We start from the raw sequence: 19,736 nt of genomic DNA, 5'->3' as shown, positions 1-19,736 counted from the left end.
AAAAGGCATGTGGTGGCATTTTTAGGGTCTAATTAGTTATGGTTACTTAAAAATATATTGGATTACAATTTTTTGTCTTCATTATTTTAGTGAAATATAATAAATAATCGAACATAATTTTCCAAACATCATAACATGTATTATAAAATAACTAATAATGAACACCTGCAGTAAAAAAAAAATTAAAAAAAAAAAAAAAAAAAAAAAAAAAAAAAAAACCTTGTAAACAGACATTTATTACAGACTGATTCTAGTAACAGTAATGGAAAACTGCCTGTACAAAGACATGTTACATAAACTAAGAGCAATAAGGAAATTTTCGCATGCCATTAAGCATTTGATTGGACATAATCAAAGACTCCATTGGAGAGATTATGCTTATACAGGTGCTTCCTTAGCAAAGAAAGAAAAACCAGAAAATGCAATTTAAAATGGATTACTGAAAAAGCATAAAAAACTGTTGTCAGTTTCAAGAACTACATTTAAGTTCATGAGCCAGCACACACAAACTAGTATGAACAGATGAAGATTCTTACTCAGGCAGATCGAAAGTAAGAAATACTTGAGCCTACTCCATTGCTCAGGCCTAGAATGATGCTAGAATCTACCTGAAAAATATATAGAAAAAAAGTTAAGGCAGAACTATTTTGCATTCATGTATGGATCATGACAGTGTGCAGAGATGAATGCGCATACTAACCTTTTGTACAGAACCCTTACATCTTCCCCTAACTGTGAACTTTCCAAGAAGAGATCACCGCACTCTTTCACATCAATGGTCTCCACTTCAAAATCCTGATAACCACAATGCTCATCCCATTCGAACCACGTCTTCGAAATTAATTCCTTCTTGAAGCAAATGCTGTGATCTTCCTCCTCAAGTGAATCAGCCGCCACCAATCTATATACAAACACTTTCTTCTTTTGACCTGGTCGAAATGCACGACCTATAGCTTGGCGGGTCACTGAAGGATTCAGATGAATGTCCATTATTATAACACGGGATGCCCCAACCAAAGAAATACCCTCCCCACATGCCTTGATCGAGCCAAAGAACACTTTGGCATCAGGGGAATTGTTGAACTGCTCCATGGACCATTCGCGATGGTCAGAACTTGAATCACCTGTAATCACAAAGAGTTCTCTTCCAAGACTCCAACCCTTCATTTTCACTGCTAATCTCTCCAGAAATTTTAAGGGTAGGAGATACTGACTGAAAACCAGTAGCTTCTCTCCAGCAGATTCACATAAGCTAAGCATGTTGAGAAAGAATTTTGCTTTCACTCCCTCACTCACATCTAATTTCCCTATCATCTCATCCACCATATGATCAGATGTGGACTGATTCTCTGAGAAAGAATTCAGTTTTGGGTGAAGATAGACAGCACTCCCAACAGAGCTTATCTTGAAATTCCTCGCCATCTTCTTTAATTTCTGAACTTCAAGCTTCTGTCTTGAACTAAGATTCAGTATTACAGTAAAGTCAACAAGACCAGGAAGCTCATCTAGGAAGTCCCCTTTATAGTAGTGAAGGATCTTGCTAGTCATCTCGCGCAGGTCTTGTATGACTGTCACTTTCCTTCTAAAATCTTGGTCCTTCTGTAAAGTGTGTTCAACCAAGTCATAAAAGGCTGAATCAGAACCTGCTTTGAACTGCTTTCTTGCACCTGGTATATCTACTCTACTCATGATACGCTTCACAAGAGACCTAGAGGTTTCCATCCGCAGAAACTTTGGTCGAACAAGATTGATGATGTTGAACACTTCTTTGACGTGATTTTGGTAGAGGGTTCCTGACAGTACAACCTTTCTAGGTGTCTGAACTTTCGCAAGGGACTGCAACACGTCGGTGTTCTCATTTCTCGGAGTGTGCCCTTCATCCAGAATAAGAATTGAAGGAACCTTAAGAAGTATCTCTTGACATGAAGTGGAGATCTCGTTGTTTCCATCATCACAAACAATAGTTGAAAATTGTTTGTAACCAAGAAATAGGATACTCTTATGCTCTACCCACTTATGCAACACCTCCAGTTGCTGAGATCGATTTTCTGCTTTAGCAGTGTAAAAATCATACAGTGGAATATCCTCTACTTGCCATGTCTTGAACTCCTTTTTCCATGTTGCCAAGATTCCTTTAGGAAGCACAACCAGTGGTCTAGCCTGTGGATATTTTCCCAGGAAACTTTGCATAAAACTGATTATCATAAATGTCTTTCCGGATCCAGGAGCATGGGCCAAGATACAGCCCCCAGGATTATCAACCACCAAGTTGCTAACAAGAAAATTGAAACCCTCCTCCTGATGAAGTTTCATTTGCTTCATATGCCTTGGATGGGCAGAGATATCAATTACTGTCAGATCATCTTCAGAAAATTTAACTCCAACCATCTCAGTTGAGTCTCTGTCTTTGCCATTCCAAGAATCAGAAATGTGTGTTCGAGTACTCCTTTTGTACTGAAATAAAATGGAAATAATAATCAGAAAGGCTATTGGATTCCCAAAAAAAGACATTAGTTAACAAGGCATCAAAATATCCAAATATGGGCTCAAGCATATCCATTTATTACTGATGATTTTAATTTCAGAACCAGAAGTCAATAATATCAAGCATCAATTAACAGACCAACTTTTATGACAAAAGTAATAGCAACTATAACGCTAGTATTTAGATATTAACAAAAAAAAGGCACAAGTTAGAACATCCAATTGCAATTTTAATTCTAATTCCATGCACACAGAGCTGGTGCAGCCAAATTAGCAAACTAAAGGAGTACAGTAATATAAAATTTGAATAAATACACCAACAGAAAAATCTCACCTTATTGTACTGGAACTCAAATATGGTCTCAATTCCTCTGTCAATAACCCCGCAAATGCGACAAAGATAACCAAGATCATCCTTTAAAACAAAAGAATGATCACAGTCCTCCTCACTTTCTCTCACTTCTACATCAGATGAAGGATCTAGAGCAAAATTCTAGTGAACCAGCATAAGATTAATGAAATATTAGAGTCAATAATGAAAAGTCATTTATAAGTTTATAACTATTTCCCATAAGCAAAAGAGTGTTTCTCCAGTCTATTAAATTAATAAGGTAGACAACCATGCACCTATTTTCTAGTTTTTGGTAATGCCAAGCATACACCTCAAAGTGAAACCTAGATTCTCATGATTGGGTATGAGTAATATTGCCTCAGCTTGTGTGGAAATTTCCATTCATAATAATTGAGCTGAATTTTAGTGAAGTTCTTGTTCCATAATTACCCCCCACCCCAAGAAAAAAAAATTTGAAAGTAAAATATAAATGTAAAGACAAACTAGAAAAGAGCTTATGCAATGCAAAGATAGCTGAGAAAAAATTACAGGAAGAAAGGTTTAATAGAAGAAAATAACTTGGATGTATGTTAAACTGGACCTTGCTCTGATATCATGTTAAATTACCTATTGTTCCAAAAGTTTAAACTATTCGAATATGGTAAATGTAATCATTTAACCAATACTTATAACAAGAATTATTATACATAATTGTACCTTTGAACATTCCAATGCCATTGACATCTCCTTCCAAATATCTTGCAGCCCATCATTTTCAGTTTCAGTTTGATAATTGTCTTCATCTTCTACGCCAACATAAACACCTTTTTCTTTCTTGATTTCAAGTTCACCTCTTGCTTCTTCTTGTTGAGTTCCGCCTTTTGCGGGGGAACTAAGGGATTGAGCTCCACCTTTTGCAGGGTAACTAAGGGATTGAGCTCCGCCTTTTGCATGGTTACTAAGTGGAACATGATAGTCCTACCAATAATGGAAGAATAGGATAGATATGTCATTAGAACAATAAATTGCACTAATTTTGAAATTCTAGGAACAAAAAAATAATGTCCTTTTGCTGATTCTGACCATTAAATTTGCAAATGGTAACACCTAAACTGAAGCACCCAAACTGAAAATAAAATAACACCCAGCATATTGAAAATGAGATGAAATTTCATGCAATTAATTACAAAAGAACACAAAAGGAAAGAAGAGTAAATTATAAATCATATTTCACATAGTTGAAAACATACAGAAATAAAAACCCTTCCCGGGGAAAAAGGGGAACAGAAATAGAAAACAGAACCAAATCATTGACAAACACACACACCCAGCCACAAAATTAACATTCCGACACAGGTTAAGAATTAAAATATTCTGTGCGGGATGGTCAAACAGATTGTCAAGTAAGGCTCCAGGAGAATATTATTATTGGACCAGATCATCAGGCTTGAGCAGACGTGCTAATCCCATGTCAAAACAAACCATAACAGTGCTGCTCTATCAAAGACAATGCATTTAAAGATCCCACATGAGCAACTTCTAATGTCAAGGAAATGCAAAGACTAGAAACATCATTGCATTACATATTGTACGTATACACTTCACTGATACACTAAACTTATTCGCACCAAAACTGTTGCTTGCTAGAGGCATTGCATTGCATTCTCATGTTGCAAAAGACACATTCATGGTAAAAATGTTCACTTCACTAATAAAAAGCATAAAATGTTTTTGGGCATGAGATAATGCATGGTAAAAATGTTCACATCACTATTAAAAAGGATAAAATGTTTTTGGCCTTGGATTGCACTATATTTTGTCTACATAGTGAATGAATGAACTCCAGCTTACAATTGTATAAAAATTAATTCGAACCATCAACTCATGCTGAGAAAAAAGTATGGTTAGAAACAACATTTGATACAACAAACTACAAAATTCATACATTTGAGGTATGTTGCAACCCAAAATCAATAGATCCACCTTTTACACTACTTTGGGAAGAGAACATGCACTGCAAAAAGAATCTCTACTTGATTCAAGGGAAAACTTGTTTTTTTTTTTTTTGGGTGGAAAATGACTCGTTTTCTAGAAAACAATTTCCCAAAAATGACCAGTTTTCTTGTGTTTAATTACAATCTTGAAAATGAGCCCCAAAAAAAACATTTTCTGTTGTTTGACTCACACAAAAATCAGGAATATTTCTTGTAATTCAAATGATTACATGAATAATAACCTTCACATCAAGAGCCTTGAATTTCAGTAGCATTGCTTGGTCTCCTTCACGAGGACAATCAGGGTTCAGCCCCACCCTCACCCCCCAATGGTTGGAAACAATTAAAATTAAATAATAAATTTTTTTTTAAAAAAGTATAAAGAAAGGGACTGGTTCACAAAAATTCCCTTTCTTTAATTTATTCCCCCTCCCCCAAAGTATGTGATGAGTGATGAAATATTTTCTTGTAATTCAAATAATTACATGAACAAAAACCTTCACACCAAAGAACTTGTAATTCAGTAGCATCAGTAGTGTTTGGTCTCCTTTATGAGGAGAACCCCAAGTTTAGACACCCACTTGTAGTAACAACTAAATTAAAACAAGAAAAAAAAAAATGGTGTGGATATTTCAGAGCTTCAAATGAAGAAAACATACCTCAAATTCAAAATGTTTGCAAAAAAAAAAAAGGTGGGAAATGGATTGGTTTGAGAAAAAAAAAAAAAAAAAAAAAAAAAAAAAAAAAACGAATTAGTCTTTGAAGAGAAAGAAGCTTGTGTAGTACAAACACATAGACTAGATACAAATATGGTGGAATGCATGCATATCAGAAATAAGCTTAAAGCTTAATCTAGATACCTTTTAGATGATTTTTCAACTTAGGATTATATCTCTATATGGCATGCATCCGACATGCATCTCATTCATACCCACATGCATCAAATATAAAAGGGTCTCCTTTAGGGAAGTATTCATGCTTCGGAAGAAATGTGCTTGTGCAAGGTAGAAATGACTTAGAAGAACATGTGATATATTAGGAATTTTGTTATTTTTCTTAATGAGATAAATTTTAATGTTAACCATTAAGATTGCAAAAGACCTTCATTTTTAATGCATCTAATAAAATCAGCAGACAAGTTGATGTCCCTTATTTATTTAATTATTTTATAATCTTTTGTTTAGAAATATAATGGCAATTGTTATTGAAATTGTTTTTAAAAAGTAAAATAGAATAATAAACTTATGGAATAATTACACCATCAGTTCTATCAACATGAATGTACTGGATAGTAAATGGATTATGAAATAGCATGAGCACATTGGATGACAATTTTAAATTATATGACTGGAAAATGAATGATGTAAAATGGTGTTTCATATTTTTTTATGAATAAAATAATTTTATTCAAAAGAGAGAATAGATCAAATGCACAATACACGTACTGGAAAACTCGAAAGAATTACAATCTCAAACTCAAGAGGGTCTACAATGTCCAAAATTTAAACATTTTATAAATGAGACAATTCTTGATCTCAGGTGATCTTGAAAGTTGCAAGTATAGTGGGCATAACAAGCCCATGTTACCAAACAATCTTTTGGATGAGTCAAATTCTTTCCTTTCATTTATACCTACAATAATTATCCTCTGGAGGAACCACTACAAGAACCAACGGTGGAGATCAACTTTGAACCATTCCTATGCCTAATGAGCCAAATCATCTTTTTTCATTTATACCTACAAGAACCACTGCAGTCTTTAAACGAGCCAAATCATCTTCTTTCATTTATCCCTACCAGAACCACTACACTTTTAAACTAAAGTCAAACTTCTGACGGTGTCTAGTTCCAAATCATAGCATAAAAGAAATAATAATAATCCAATTCATTAATGTATCCCCTTAATTTTCTGCAAATGCTTACTAATCAATAGTAGAACCTAAACTAGCATGTCAGGGTCATCCTCATATAATATTGCAAAAACACCAAAAAATTCCAGGCATTTGCAAAACTGCATTTCAAAGCAAAGAAAAAGGAGGCAATCTAACAGAAAATGGCAGCCACACTAGTTTGTATGTTTTAAGAAGCAAGATGAATAAATAAATTACATGAAAACTCTTAATCTGATGTATAGCAAATCAAATGCAGATACCTTAGGACATTCTAATGCGACTATCACCCCATTCCACATATTCACCAGACCATCATCTTCAGCATCTGTTTGAAGGTTATGTTCCTCTTTCTGATGAGAATGGTTATTGTCTTCCTCAATCACCATATCCTCTCCTGAGCCATCATATATATCTTTATCTATCCTCATATCAATTTCATCAGTAACATTTCTTACCTTTTTGCTGGGAGCTTTGCTTTGCTTATATTCCAGGCCTATCATTTACATTATTAGTTTCATAATTACTTTCTTTCTCCCAAAATGACTGGTGACTGTTTTCCTCAACCACTACATCTTCTGCACCAAAGTTTCCACCTTTATCTATCCTAATATCAAATTTACCATTTATGCTTTCCTCTTTATCCCTTACAGCTTTGCTCCTTAGAATATCCTGAACCGGAATATAATAATCACGCCGATTACAATGAAGCAAAGAAAAAAACAAAAATAATAATGCAAAAGAAACTCAAAAGCAAGAATATTTTAGTTTTAGCACAAGTAATAATGATCTTCCTAATTCAACAAAGGGATTCCACATAGTGTGTTACATATCACTTGCTATGAACTCATCTTAAACAAGGTGATTGTTCAGCTGATAAGTTTAAGTTTAGACCCCCTGCACTATCTTTAATATGGTAGTTAGCCAGCAATGGTTAGACAAAAGGGGTAGTGATGCTGGACAATATCAAATGGGGGATAAAGGAGAAAACTGAACAAAAGGAAAATGATAAAACCCACCGAGGTGGAATCAGCACCCAGCAATTGGAAATTTTCCAATTCAAAATCTCATGTCATCAAGTCTCCCTTACATGTTTATTGGAGCCTTTTTTTAAATAGGCTTTCAAAGAGCACATCAATATGGAAAGTAATTCAAACATAAAACATAACCCCACAAAATCCTAAACAACAGTAACAACCAAATTTTAAAAGAAAACTAATTCAAAAAATAAAATCTAGTATCTCAAAGGAAATTTGAAAGAAAAAATTATGAAATAATTCTGGTGCTCCTTGCATCAGGTAGCCAACCATAGCTCTTCAGAAAGTTATCAAAGTAAAAAAATGGAGGCAATATTTACAGAAAATGGCAGCCGCACTAGTCTATATGTTTTAAGAAGCAAGATTAATGAATAAATGATGTGAAAAGTCTTAATATCATGAATAACAAGTCAAAGAAAGACATTTTGGGACATTCTAGTGCAATTGTCATCTTCTTGCATATATTTGCCAAGCCATAATCTTCAGCATCCATTTAAAGATTATGTTCCTCTTTCTGATGAGTTTGGTGATTGTCTTCCTCAATCACCATATCATCTCTTGAGCCAACATACGTACCTTTTATCTATCCTGATCAATTTCATCAACCACATTTCTCACCTCTTTTCTTGGAGCAATACTTCGTATATCTTCCAGCCTATGATCTACAGTATAAGTTTCATAATTACTTTCTTTTTCCTGAAATAACCAGAGACGGTCTTTCTCAATCATTACATTCTCTGCACCAAAATTGCCACTTTATCTGTCCTAATATCAAACTTTACTAATCATGCTTTCTACTTGTTCCTTTACAACTTTGCTCTACAGAAGATCCTGAACCAAAAAGTATCATAATCACGCCAATAAATAATATGCCGCAAAGAAAAAATATGGATAGGACAGGAATAACAGGGCAAAGGAAATTAAAAGCAAGATTATATTAGTTTGGCATAGTAATAATGATCTTCATAATCTAATGCAGGCATTCCACAAAGAAATATAAGTTGGTCAGTTTGCTTTGAACACATGTTTAGGTAACTCTTCAGCTGATAAGTTTAGACCACCTGCACTATATTTTATATTTGGTCATTAGCCAGCAATGGTTTACAAAGGAAGGTAGCAAAAAAGAGATCACAAAACATTTGCAGAACTTCAAAACCTAAGTTATTAAAGGAAAGAAAATGGAGGCTATTTTTACAGAAAAAGGAAGCCACACTAGCCTATATGTTTTGAGAAGCAAGATTAATGAATAAATGACATGAAAACTCCTAATATAAAGATTAACATCAAACACAGATACCTCGGAACATTCTGATGTGACTGCCATCTTCTTGCATATATTCTCCAGACCATTGTCTTCAGCATATGTTTGAAGATTATGCTCCTCTTTTTGATGAATTTGATGATTGTCATTCTCAATCACCACATCATCTCTAGAGCCATCATATTCATCTTTTTCAATCCTGACATCAACTGTATAAGACACATTTCGTACCTCTTTGCTTGGAGCTTTTCTTTGTATATCTTTCAGGCTATGGTCTACAGTATTAGTTTCATAATTACTTTCTTTTTCCTGAACTGGCTGGTGACTATCATCATCAACCTCTACATCATCTTTTGCGCCAAACTTATTAATATCAACTTTTCCATTCATGCTTTCTACTTGTTCCTTTACAACTTTGCTCTTTTGAATATTCTGAAACAAAAATCATAACAGCACCATTTAATATAAGGCAATGAAAAACAATTAGCGAGGACAATGAACAATGAAGCAAAGGATACTTAAATGCAAGAATTTATTAGTTCAGCATAAGTAATAAAGATCTTCTTAGTTCAACACAGGCATTCCACAGTGAGTTATATAAGTCTGTCAACTTGCTTTGAGCACAGCTGATAAGTTTAGACCCCTTGAATTTCTTTTAGGTCATTAACCAGCAATCAATACACAAACGAAAGTAGCCTTACCCCATACTTAAAATAAACTTTATCAGCCCTATTGAAAGCAGGACATAATCCCAGGTCTCTAGTGCAAACACCTTGGTTGAGAAGCCCTGTCAGGCATGCAAGTATCAGTTACATGTACAGGAAAAACTTACCATGGAATCCTTCGTGAGAAATTTTCCGACAGGCTCCAACACAACCTTCTGATATATATTAGAACGCCTCCGATGTTCACCGTCTTCATCATCTGAACTAAGATCTACAACAGTTGGAACTACTGCAGGGGCATCAATCAACATACAGTCATCCTCTACATCAATGATATTTTTATGTGTGAGATGAGTGGCCCTCTGATTCACTAATTTACCAGGCTCTTTACTCCTGTTGTTTGGCACATTTGAACGTGTGAAGGGAAGCCTAGGATTTCTTGCAACATCATGTTTCAGCAATTGTGACCTTCGTGCACAAAGGGCCTCTATTTCTTTCCCCACACTTCCAAACATACTTGTATCCAACACTTGCACCAAATTGGGAGTGTCAGATGGTTCCGAATCATTAAGAATTCTTGATGTGGCCTGTTGTTGCTTGTGTTTAAAATTATCATGCTTAGTCACAGGATATGATCTGTGGCCATAATCTCCTCCTTCAGAACTTATTTTCAATCTTTTGCATACCTTGGAATGCAACTCTATTTTCAACATAAAAATCATCAGAATCTTTTTCCCTCGATAATCAAATCATCAGAATTTTAGAAGCTCAACACCAACAGAAGCAATCAAATAGAAGCATTATGGAACCAAAAAAGTTCATAAGACTTCATCATAACTAGTCCCAGTACATCAAAAACAAAAGAAACCAATGTCATAATAAATTTGGACTAACATAAACACCTTTGCCATAACTGGAAAGTTCCTAAAAGGTAAGTTTTATATACACGTCATAATTAACAACAATAGAGAGAGTATATCAAAGCATAGCAATGATTGCAGATTTACGACATACTTAAAATTTATTCAGTAAGTTACAATGTACATACTGCTGAAACCATTTTTGTGGAAATTGCAATTTCATCATTGTATCTGATGTGCTGCATTATCAAACATGTACACAGAGCTACGGAGTTTCAAACATATCCCACAAGACAATATACAAGCAATTTGCCAGCATAAGTGGTAGAGCATGTTGTAGACGCCTGTTAATCATACAAAGGTTGACTGCAAAATATAACTTTAATGACAATAAGGCCTTACATTTCTCTCAACTCATGACCAATGAAAACTCAATTAGCTCCATTCAATTTAATTTAATATATAGCTTGAGAAAAATCTTCCTGTAAAGGGATACTCTCAGAGATCCTACTCATCTCACTGATTTTTTTTTTTTTTTTTTGGGGGGGGCGGGATCATGCAGAAAATTATTTGATTAGTAAGTTACTCACAATCAGTGCGTACTGAACTCACAAACTTAGTTTCCACACATTCTATAGGTTTTGAACTCACGACCTCACTCTCTACATTCTTGTCAAAACGAAAGAATCATTTGAGCGAGAGCTCACTGGGCTATAGCAAAAGTCACAGCCACTGCACAAACCTCCCACTTTTAGCGATTGATAGACAGCAATACAGCATTACCCAATTATCTTTTGCAAAACCTTTTTCCCAGGAAATAGTTTTCTCCTAGAAAAACATAGCCTTGTACCAACTTTCTTCTACATGTACAAAATGGAACATGCTTAAGAAAATAAAAAGTGAAAAAAAAAAAAAAAAATGCTCATACAAACAGTAGCTAGAAAACATATAACATGATAAAAACAACCAAAATGTGCACAACCAGGAATCCAAAATAGACAAAACTAAAAGGAACCCAGCAATTTATTATAATAAACCGATAAAGCCAAATGGGTTTTGTAATAACTTGCCTGGAGCTGAACTTGGATAATTAATATCTGGGTCCATAGCTCACTATTCAATAAATCAATAAAAAGAGTCAATATAATATTATAAATTCTTTCTTGACAAAGAAGGAAAGAACAAAAACTTAACATGCTTAAATCAAAACTACATTAAATATATCATCATTTTTCTCTATTCCTTATTATACCCAAAAAAAACATATAGCTTTATTACATTATGAAAAATTTAAAGAAATCAAAATAAAAAAAATGTATAAAAACTCACAACTTTCTTCCTTCTCTGTTTTTCTGAGAGATTCTGTTGTGTTGTGTAGAGAGGTCTGTGTCTTCAAGTTTCAATCAGCAAAATCTAAAGTGGGTCCCCATGCATTTGACGTGGCCATCAGCTGATATTTAAAAAATAAATAAAGTTCTTACCATTTAAAAAAAAAATTATAAAAAAAATTGAGAGACCCATATAACAATAAATTTTATTGTTGCGAAATTTTGTTGTGCTTCTGAAGCGTTGTATTTTTTTATTATAATAATAAATTTTAATGTTGCGAGATTTTGTTATATTTCTGAAGCGTTTTTTTTTTATTATTATTTTTTTTATTATTATAAAAAAAATAAAAAATAAAAGGTAAGATTTGGGTAATCTCTTGATGAAATGAAACAGGCGATATAAACTTGGATTTAAAGGGGGTCATGGTTGAAACCTTCAAAGGCTAAAACGGCGCAGTTGGATGCCTATTTTTTGGTGAATTGGTAGAATATTCAAAATTGATATAATTTTTTAGTTTTTGCTCCTTTGTGCCAAACTGTTATTTCTCTAAAATTGATATTTTATTTTTCATGGTTTGAATTAAATAATTACTATAAATTTAAAATATTTATTTTTTGAAATTTTAAATGACAACTGTGGGGCCAGAGAATTTGTGGTCCCGGCCCACTTTCCATTAGGGCCCAAGGCCCGCGCCGAGGAGAGTAGTTGCCGAGGACAAATAGCGAAAATCCAAATGGCCTAGAGATGCAGTCGAGGATGACCCTGTCCTCGGCATCCCAAGGCCTAAAAGGGAAGAATGATACGTCATCAAAGGTAGCCTCCAAAGCGCTCCCAGAAGAAAAGGCGAGTAGAATGGGACTCGCACGGGGGTACAGTGTGGGAGTGGTTCAAGGAAAAGACGTCACCTCCACACTGAATGCGCCAACAAACGTCCTAGCCACATTGATGGGAAAAGACCCCTGAATAGTGTGGCTTCGGTTATTGCAACTAACAGAAAGTGGGGGGAGGCGGCTGATGGGACAGGCACTCGAGAAGTTACCTGCCTGATCGACAGATGGAAGGTCAGGATCAATTGAGGAGGGCTATATAATGTAAGGATTCATGCGCCAAAAAGGAGGAGAGGCGGAAACAATTGTAACCAAAAAGTGAAAGGAATAATAAGAATATTAAGCTCAATGGACAAGCTCTATGGAAAAACTTAGTTCACCTCTGTGCGTCCACCATGAACACAATGACCAACCACTGTCTGGTGACCAAGGCCAAGTCTTTCAGCTCACTCTCTACAAATTTATTGTTTGGACCTTTAACGTACGAACCCAATACCAGTTTGGGATCGTTACAAATTGAGTCCTTACAACAACAAAAAATAAATTCTTAAACAATTTATTTCCCTAAAAGTAGAAGGAAAAAAAAAAACCGTTAATAATAGGTAAGTTAATATTGTTCCAAATAATCTTAAACAAATAAGAGAAATTCATGTTAATTATGTGTTCTCTTAATAACTACTTACATTAGCCATAACCTTTTTTGCTAAAGAGTTTTGTAACCTTTTTTTTATTATTATTTAGTTTTATGAGAATAGTCTTGTAATTGGTATTGCCTAATTTCGTTAATAAAAAGAAGGGATAATTACACATAACCCACCTGTGGTTTGGGCGAAAATCACTTTGCCCACTCGTGGTTTGAAAAGTATCACTTAACCCACCTGAGGTGTGTTTCCGTCACTCTCCGTAACCCACCTCGGTCTCTGCCGTTACAAAAACACCTTTTAACCCCAAAACAAAACATAACGCGAATCAAAACCCCCAAAACTCAAACACTTTTCGAGAGAGAGACCCAAGGTGCAATCAAGCTTGTTCTTCGTGGTTTGGAGCGTGTGGAGAGGGAGAAAACACTTGTTTTGCATCATCGAACCTAGGCAAGGTATGTGTGATTGTTTTTCATCTGCATTTGGGTTCTTGATGTCATTTTTTTATGGTGACCCACCCACGTAGTTAGGTTTTGCTGTTCATCTGCACAATAAAATTTTTTTTGTATGTTAAATGTGCATTTTGCTATTTATGTGTAGAATCGCTTAGGATATGCATTTTGCTATGGTTGTTTCTATAATGCATATACCTGAAAGAATCAAGTTTATTTGTCAATGATTGCACTTGTTTGTGAATTGTGGGTAGTGTGGTCCCTATGAATTTGTTGGGAATCTGGTTTTGCATGTGCTTTATGTGGTCCTTTGTCCGTGTGTTGTAGTCAATTTGTTGGCTTGTTGTCTCTTTTGGCTTCTTGTCATTTTCTGCATGTCAGTGTGTAAACAAAATACTTATTTTAATTGCAGATGGTTGACTTCACATTTGACCTTGAAATTCATGTTGGGGGATGTTTTGTGGAGGAGCCAACCATACAATATGTGGGTGGGTCTGTACGTTTACTGACAGAGATTGACCCTGACAAGTTGAGTTACTTTAAAATTCGGGATTTATGCCATCTAGTTGGTGCTCCTAAGGAACACAGTAGATATAAGTATTTAATTCCTGATGGTGATCTACAACATGATTTAAGAGACATAGAAATAGATACAGATGTCGTAAACATGACTAACCTTCATAAGGCATGGTATGCTGAAAAAATCATAATCTATACTGACATAGATGTGCAGCCATTGGCAGTTGAGTATCCTGATGCAGGGGGAGTGGCAGATGGTGTAGGTGGTCATGCAGGTGGTGATGTAAGTGGTGATACAGCAAGGGTTGAAATAGAATTGGATAGTGATGATGATGAAGATGATGAGAAAGATGATGAGAGTGATGATGAAGAAGATGTTGAGGATGTTGACATTGATGCAAGAGATGAAGAATAGAATGTTGAAGGAGATGATGATGATTGGCTAAATGAAGGCCTAGAGGGGGATGGCTTTGGTGATGATATATTTGCTGCTCAAAACTCAGCTCCACAAGGTTCTGCTCGCAATACAAACCCAGAATCAAGCAATGCACCCCACACAGCCTCAGAATCAAGCAATGCATTCCATGCAGACCCTGAGTGGGCTGAGCCAGCCCTTGAGGATGACCTGGTAAGTATGGATGAGTCTGATGATGAGCAGGTACCTGAGCAAGTAGAGTTTAATGCTAAGAGTGACATGAGAAATGTTGTACTGAAGAAGGAGATGAAGTTCCCTAATGCAAAGGTGTTTAGAGCTGCTTTGAGGGAGTATGCAATCAAAAAACCTATTGACATCAAATTCAAGCTTAATGAGAGGACCAAGATATCAGTTCACTGCAAGAATGGGTGTGGGTGGAGATGTTATGCATCTCAAATAAGTGGAGAGCTAACATTTCAAATTAAGACCTTGACTGATGACTGTACTTGTCCCAAGTCTTTTAAAAACAGCCAAGCAACATCAGCTTATGTTGCTAAGAGGTTCATTGCGGATTTTAGCAAAAATCCAAATTGGGAGGTGAGTGGTGTACACAACCATGTGATGCAAAATTTATCTGTTGACCTAAGTGTAAACCAAGTGTATAGGTCAAAGAGAAAGGCAAAGGATTTGATAAATGGAGATGAGCAACTGCAATATGGTGTCCTTAGGGACTATGCACAAATGATAACCATTGTAGACAAGGGGAGTAGGGTTATACTGCAGACAGAAATGGCTGAGGAGATTTCCCAGCCAAAATTTAAGAGGATGTATGTTAGGTTCAATGCTCAGAAGGTAGGATTTTTAGGTGGATGCAGGCCATTTATAGGTTTAGATGGTTGTCACATAAAGTACATATTTGGTGGGCAAATCTTATCTGTCACTGCCAAGGATGCAAATGACAACATTTTTCCAGTAGCCATGGCTATTGTGGAACAAGAAACCAGGGAGTCTTGGATATGGTTTTTGGAAATTTTTGCTGATGATATAGGGAGGCCAGAGGAGTTTCAATTGGTCTTCATTTCTGATAGGCAAAAGGTATGCAAGTTTTGTTTTGTTCAGTTACACTTGAATAGTTGACTTTGTTTGCTGAACTAACTTGTTTTGTTTGTTTGTTTGCTTATTTATAGGGGCTTATACCTGCAATAGAGACATTATTCCCTACCGTGGAGCATAGATACTGTATGAAACACATTTACAATAATTTCAAAGTTGATCACAAGGGATTGGAGCTGAAGGATGCATTGTAGAGGTGTGCTGCTGCCACAACAGTAAGGAAGTTTGAGAGATGCATGCAGTACATAAGGGATTTGGATGAAAAGGCATATGAGTATCTTGCAAACATTGCACCTGCACCGTGGACAAGGTCACACTTCACTCCTAGGGCCTTAACAGATTGTTTGGTAAATAATTTGAGTGAGTCTTTTAATGCAATGATATTGAAGTTTAGAGACAAGCCTATCTTGGCAATGTTGGAGTGGATTAGGGTTAGACTTATGACTAGGCTTTACACAAAAAGGGAAGGGATACAGAAGTATGCTGGAAAGTTGTGTCCAAGCATACAAGATAGGTTGGAGAAATTGAAAGTTGAAAGTAAGGCATTCAGTGCTACCCCAGCTGGTAGTTTCCTTTATAAGGTAGGCACTCAGTATGAGAGGCATGTAGTTGATTTGGTGAAAAAGACATGTAGCTGTAGGTCTTGGGATTTAAATGGCATTCCCTGCAAACATGCCACAACAGTGATTTATACAAACATTCAGACACCAGAAGACTATACCCACCCATGCTACTTCAAAGAAACTTATATGGAGATATACAAGGAGGTACTTCCTCCCATGCCTGGCCAGTCAAAATGGGCTAAGACTGGACAGCCTGCTCCCTTGGCACCTCACATATACAAACCACCAAGCAGACCACCTAAGCAAAGAAAGAGGGCTTCTGATAAGCCTAGGAACCCTTACAAAGCAAGTAGACTGAACAGACCTGTAAGATGTGGGAAATGCAAAAAGGAATGGCATAATTCAAGAGGGTGCAAGGCTGGCATCACTGGGGAGACACCATAGCAGAGGAGACAGAGACTTCAAAGAGAAAAAGCTGTAAGTAATTAGAAAAAAAAAAAAAAAAAAAAAAAAAAAAACTTGTTTTTAAACTTACAATAAACACTGTATTGAAACTAGGTTTTGTTGCAGGCAAGGGAAGGGGTGTCTGCACCTAGATCTGCACCTCAGCCACCATCCCAGTAGCCTACCCAGACCTACAACATGATGTCTGCCACTCAGCCTTCATCCTCACAGCAAGGAAATCAACCTAGGCCATCTCACAAGAGAGCAGGATGGTTCTCTTCCTCACAACCAGAGTTTCACACACCTAGGGAGACCTGGGATACCTTACCAAGTTCTTCACAGGTAACTTAGTTCTGGATGGTTGTGTAGCTTGGGATATTTTTTAACAAGTGGATCTATTTTTTATTTTGTAGCCTTCACGTGCAAATGGGAGCACTGGTGGTGTGAGGACTAGAGGACAGTTTGCTGCACAAAGGCCACCAAAAATGAATCCAGTGGGTGGAAAGAGGAAAAAGTAAAGGCAAGAAATGAATAAAGTTAGTGGGTACGCATGCCAGCATTGGGAGTAAAGCTAGTGGGAACATGTGGGCCTTTTTGTTTTTTTTTTTTTTTTTGTGAAGACCACTGTTGGCTTTTTGTAATTATCAATTAGTGTAAAAAACAATCACTGCTGGCCTTGGAATGTGCTTTTTTGTAATTATTAATTAGTGTAAAAAACAATCACTGCTGGCCTTGGAATGTGTTTTTTTGTAATTAAGGTACAATACACTCCAGGTTGTTATATAGAAGTTGTGAAATTATAGTTTGTATGGAACAATATTTGTCCAAACTAGATTATATGAAAGTTTATTTATTGCTACTACAAATTGTGTCCAAGTATATTTTTCTAATAGAGTGTATGGAAGTTTTTATTGTGGAATGGTTGTTATGGTATGCACAACCAAATTATATGGAAGTTTATTTATTGCTACTACAAATTGTGTCCAAGTATATTTTTCTAATATAGTGTATGGAAATTTTTATTGTGGAATGGTTGTTATGGTATGCACAGCCAAATTGATAATTGACCATTACTTCTTCCATTGAATGGTTGTTATGATATGCACAAAATACTCAATAATTGACCAATTCTTCATTCATTGACACATCAAAACATTACATCAATAGGCTAGTGCTATTACAATGCAAATTCATTAACACCATTGCCATAACTATCTCTACTAACCAATTAACTACTTCAGGGGCAACAATCTAGGTCTCTTCACTCCAGAGAACTCAATTGAGCCAAAACACAACAACATAACAATAACAAAAAAGATCCATGACAAAATGCATGCAGACTTCCACATTCTTTGCTTCTCTTCAGCAAGAATGGCTTTTTCCTTAGCTTTTGCACAGACAGCTCGAGCCTTTCTCTCCCTCTCCTTGGCTTTGGCTTCCTCTTCAAGAGCCTTTTCTGCCATTTGCCTAGCTTCTTCTGCCGTTTCCAGAGCTGTCCTTTCCCTCTCATTTGCAAGTTGGAGAGCAGTCTGAAGCCTAGACATCTTCTCTAGAGCCAAAGGTGCAGTTTCATTCCCACGAGGACAGGTTGGGTTATCAATCCAAACAAAGAAAGGACACTTAGGACCAATCTTATAACGGCTACAACCCAAGAACCTCCTCCCAAAATTGTACAAACTCAAACTTGTTCTCAAAACACAAGTCTGCTCATTGCACATATGTCCACATGAACCCGAGAAATTACCACTTGATGAAGACATATCAACATAACACGATTCCTGGGAAATACAAATTTAGACTTTCACACAATAAGTTCACACTTGAACAAAATCTGAAACCCTAAATCAAGAACAGACCCAAATGCAGATGAACAGCAGTCACACATACCTTGCCTAGGTTCGATGATGCAAAACAAGTGTTTTCTCCCTCTCCACACGCTCCAAACCACGAAGAACAAGCTGATCGCACCCCGGGTCTCTCTCTCGAAAAGTGTTTGAGTTTTGGGGGTTTTGATTCGCATTATGTTCTGTTTTGGGGTTAAAAGATGTTTTTGTAACGGCAGAGACCGAGGTGGGTTACGGAGAGTGACGGAAACACACCTCAGGTGGGTTAAGTGATACTTTTCAAACCACGGGTGGGCAAAGTGATTTTCGCCCAAACCACAGGTGGGTTATGTGTAATTATCCCTAAAAAGAACCAATGTTTGAATCCCTTTTCTCACTTAATGTAACAACTAAATTATTTATTAAAAAAAAATTAAAAATTGGGGGATGCGGGAGAGGGCTCTTTTTCAAATCATTTGTAAATTGTAATGAGTAATGGCACAAAATTAGAGATGGAGTGAGAAGTTCATCTTGGGGGAGAATATAAATTTTGGAACCAAAAATGAAAAATATACAAAGATTTAAGACTGAATTAATACATGAAAATTAAAACTACTATATATTAATAAAATAAAACAAAATAATTGTATGTCAATTCATTTCAAATCCATCATCTATCAAACTTTTCTAACAGTTTTTGTTTTTTAATCTCAAAAGTCATATATCAGTGATTCTAAACTAAATTATGCATCCCTTTCAATATATAAAATCAAAGAGTTCTTTAGAAAACCATCTTTACTTTTTGTTACAAAATTTAGTTTTGACAATATCCACTATCTTCCATAGCTGAAAATTCTTGTTTTGTAGTTGCAATAACAATAGTAAGAGTAAGCATAATTGTAACTACTCTATAAGCAAATTGATAGGATGTTGATTTTCTTTTCCTACCAAACATTGGCAGAGTTTAAAAAAAAAATTATATATATATATATATATATGTGTGTGTATGCTCGTGTGTATAGTGTATACACTACCATTTCCGTCAAATTTTTGGAGAATATGAAATATATTAATGTAAAGAAAGCACAC

At 35.8% G+C, this 19,736-nt stretch overlaps 3 protein-coding genes across 4 annotated transcripts; 1 reads left to right on the top strand and 2 right to left on the bottom strand.

Annotated features, from left to right (window-relative positions):
- Window positions 1–254: 254 nt before the first annotated feature.
- On the bottom strand, window positions 255–10,357 carry LOC126707030 (protein CHROMATIN REMODELING 35-like). Of its 2 annotated transcripts, XM_050406619.1 has the most exons (7): window positions 10,041–10,357; window positions 9,829–9,950; window positions 9,033–9,428; window positions 3,533–3,793; window positions 2,819–2,977; window positions 701–2,454; window positions 255–608 (listed from the first exon to the last, which is right to left on the bottom strand). In XM_050406619.1, exons 1-7 carry the CDS (start codon window positions 10,174–10,176, stop codon window positions 605–607), a joined length of 2,832 nt encoding a protein of 943 aa, XP_050262576.1. In that variant the 5' UTR covers window positions 10,177–10,357; the 3' UTR covers window positions 255–604. The 2 variants fall into 2 exon arrangements, with proteins under 2 accessions (XP_050262576.1, XP_050262574.1); XM_050406617.1 differs by having other exon boundaries at window positions 9,829–10,357.
- A 5,696-nt stretch (window positions 10,358–16,053) lies between these two features.
- LOC126705110 (uncharacterized) lies at window positions 16,054–16,824 on the top strand. The gene has a single exon (XM_050404059.1). It carries the CDS (start codon window positions 16,054–16,056, stop codon window positions 16,822–16,824), a length of 771 nt encoding a protein of 256 aa, XP_050260016.1.
- Window positions 16,825–17,996: 1,172 nt separating this feature from the next.
- Window positions 17,997–18,951, bottom strand: LOC126706063 (uncharacterized). The gene is made up of 2 exons (XM_050405322.1): window positions 18,712–18,951; window positions 17,997–18,602 (listed from the first exon to the last, which is right to left on the bottom strand). Exon 2 carries the CDS (start codon window positions 18,582–18,584, stop codon window positions 18,057–18,059), a length of 528 nt encoding a protein of 175 aa, XP_050261279.1. The 5' UTR covers window positions 18,585–18,602; window positions 18,712–18,951; the 3' UTR covers window positions 17,997–18,056.
- Between the last annotated feature and the right edge of the window lie 785 nt (window positions 18,952–19,736).

Source organism: Quercus robur, chromosome 11 (genome assembly GCF_932294415.1).
Source record: "Quercus robur chromosome 11, dhQueRobu3.1, whole genome shotgun sequence".
Lineage (NCBI taxonomy): Eukaryota > Viridiplantae > Streptophyta > Magnoliopsida > Fagales > Fagaceae > Quercus > Quercus robur.
Note: the sequence above shows the minus strand (reverse complement) of the source record. Positions and strands in the feature narration are given on the sequence as shown.

Coding starts and splice junctions, on each gene's coding strand:
- LOC126707030 (XM_050406617.1), bottom strand. CDS start 10,176: ATGTTTGGAAGTGTGGGGAAAGAAATAGAGGCCCTTTGTGCACGAAGG. Junction 9,429..9,828: donor TTCTCACGAAGGATTCCATG/GTAAGTTTTTCC, acceptor TTTTTGTTTCAG/AATATTCAAAAGAGCAAAGT. Junction 3,794..9,032: donor TCACATCAGAATGTTCCGAG/GTATCTGTGTTT, acceptor CATTATTGGTAG/GACTATCATGTTCCACTTAG.
- LOC126705110 (XM_050404059.1), top strand. CDS start 16,054: ATGCAGTACATAAGGGATTTGGATGAAAAGGCATATGAGTATCTTGCA.
- LOC126706063 (XM_050405322.1), bottom strand. CDS start 18,584: ATGTCTTCATCAAGTGGTAATTTCTCGGGTTCATGTGGACATATGTGC.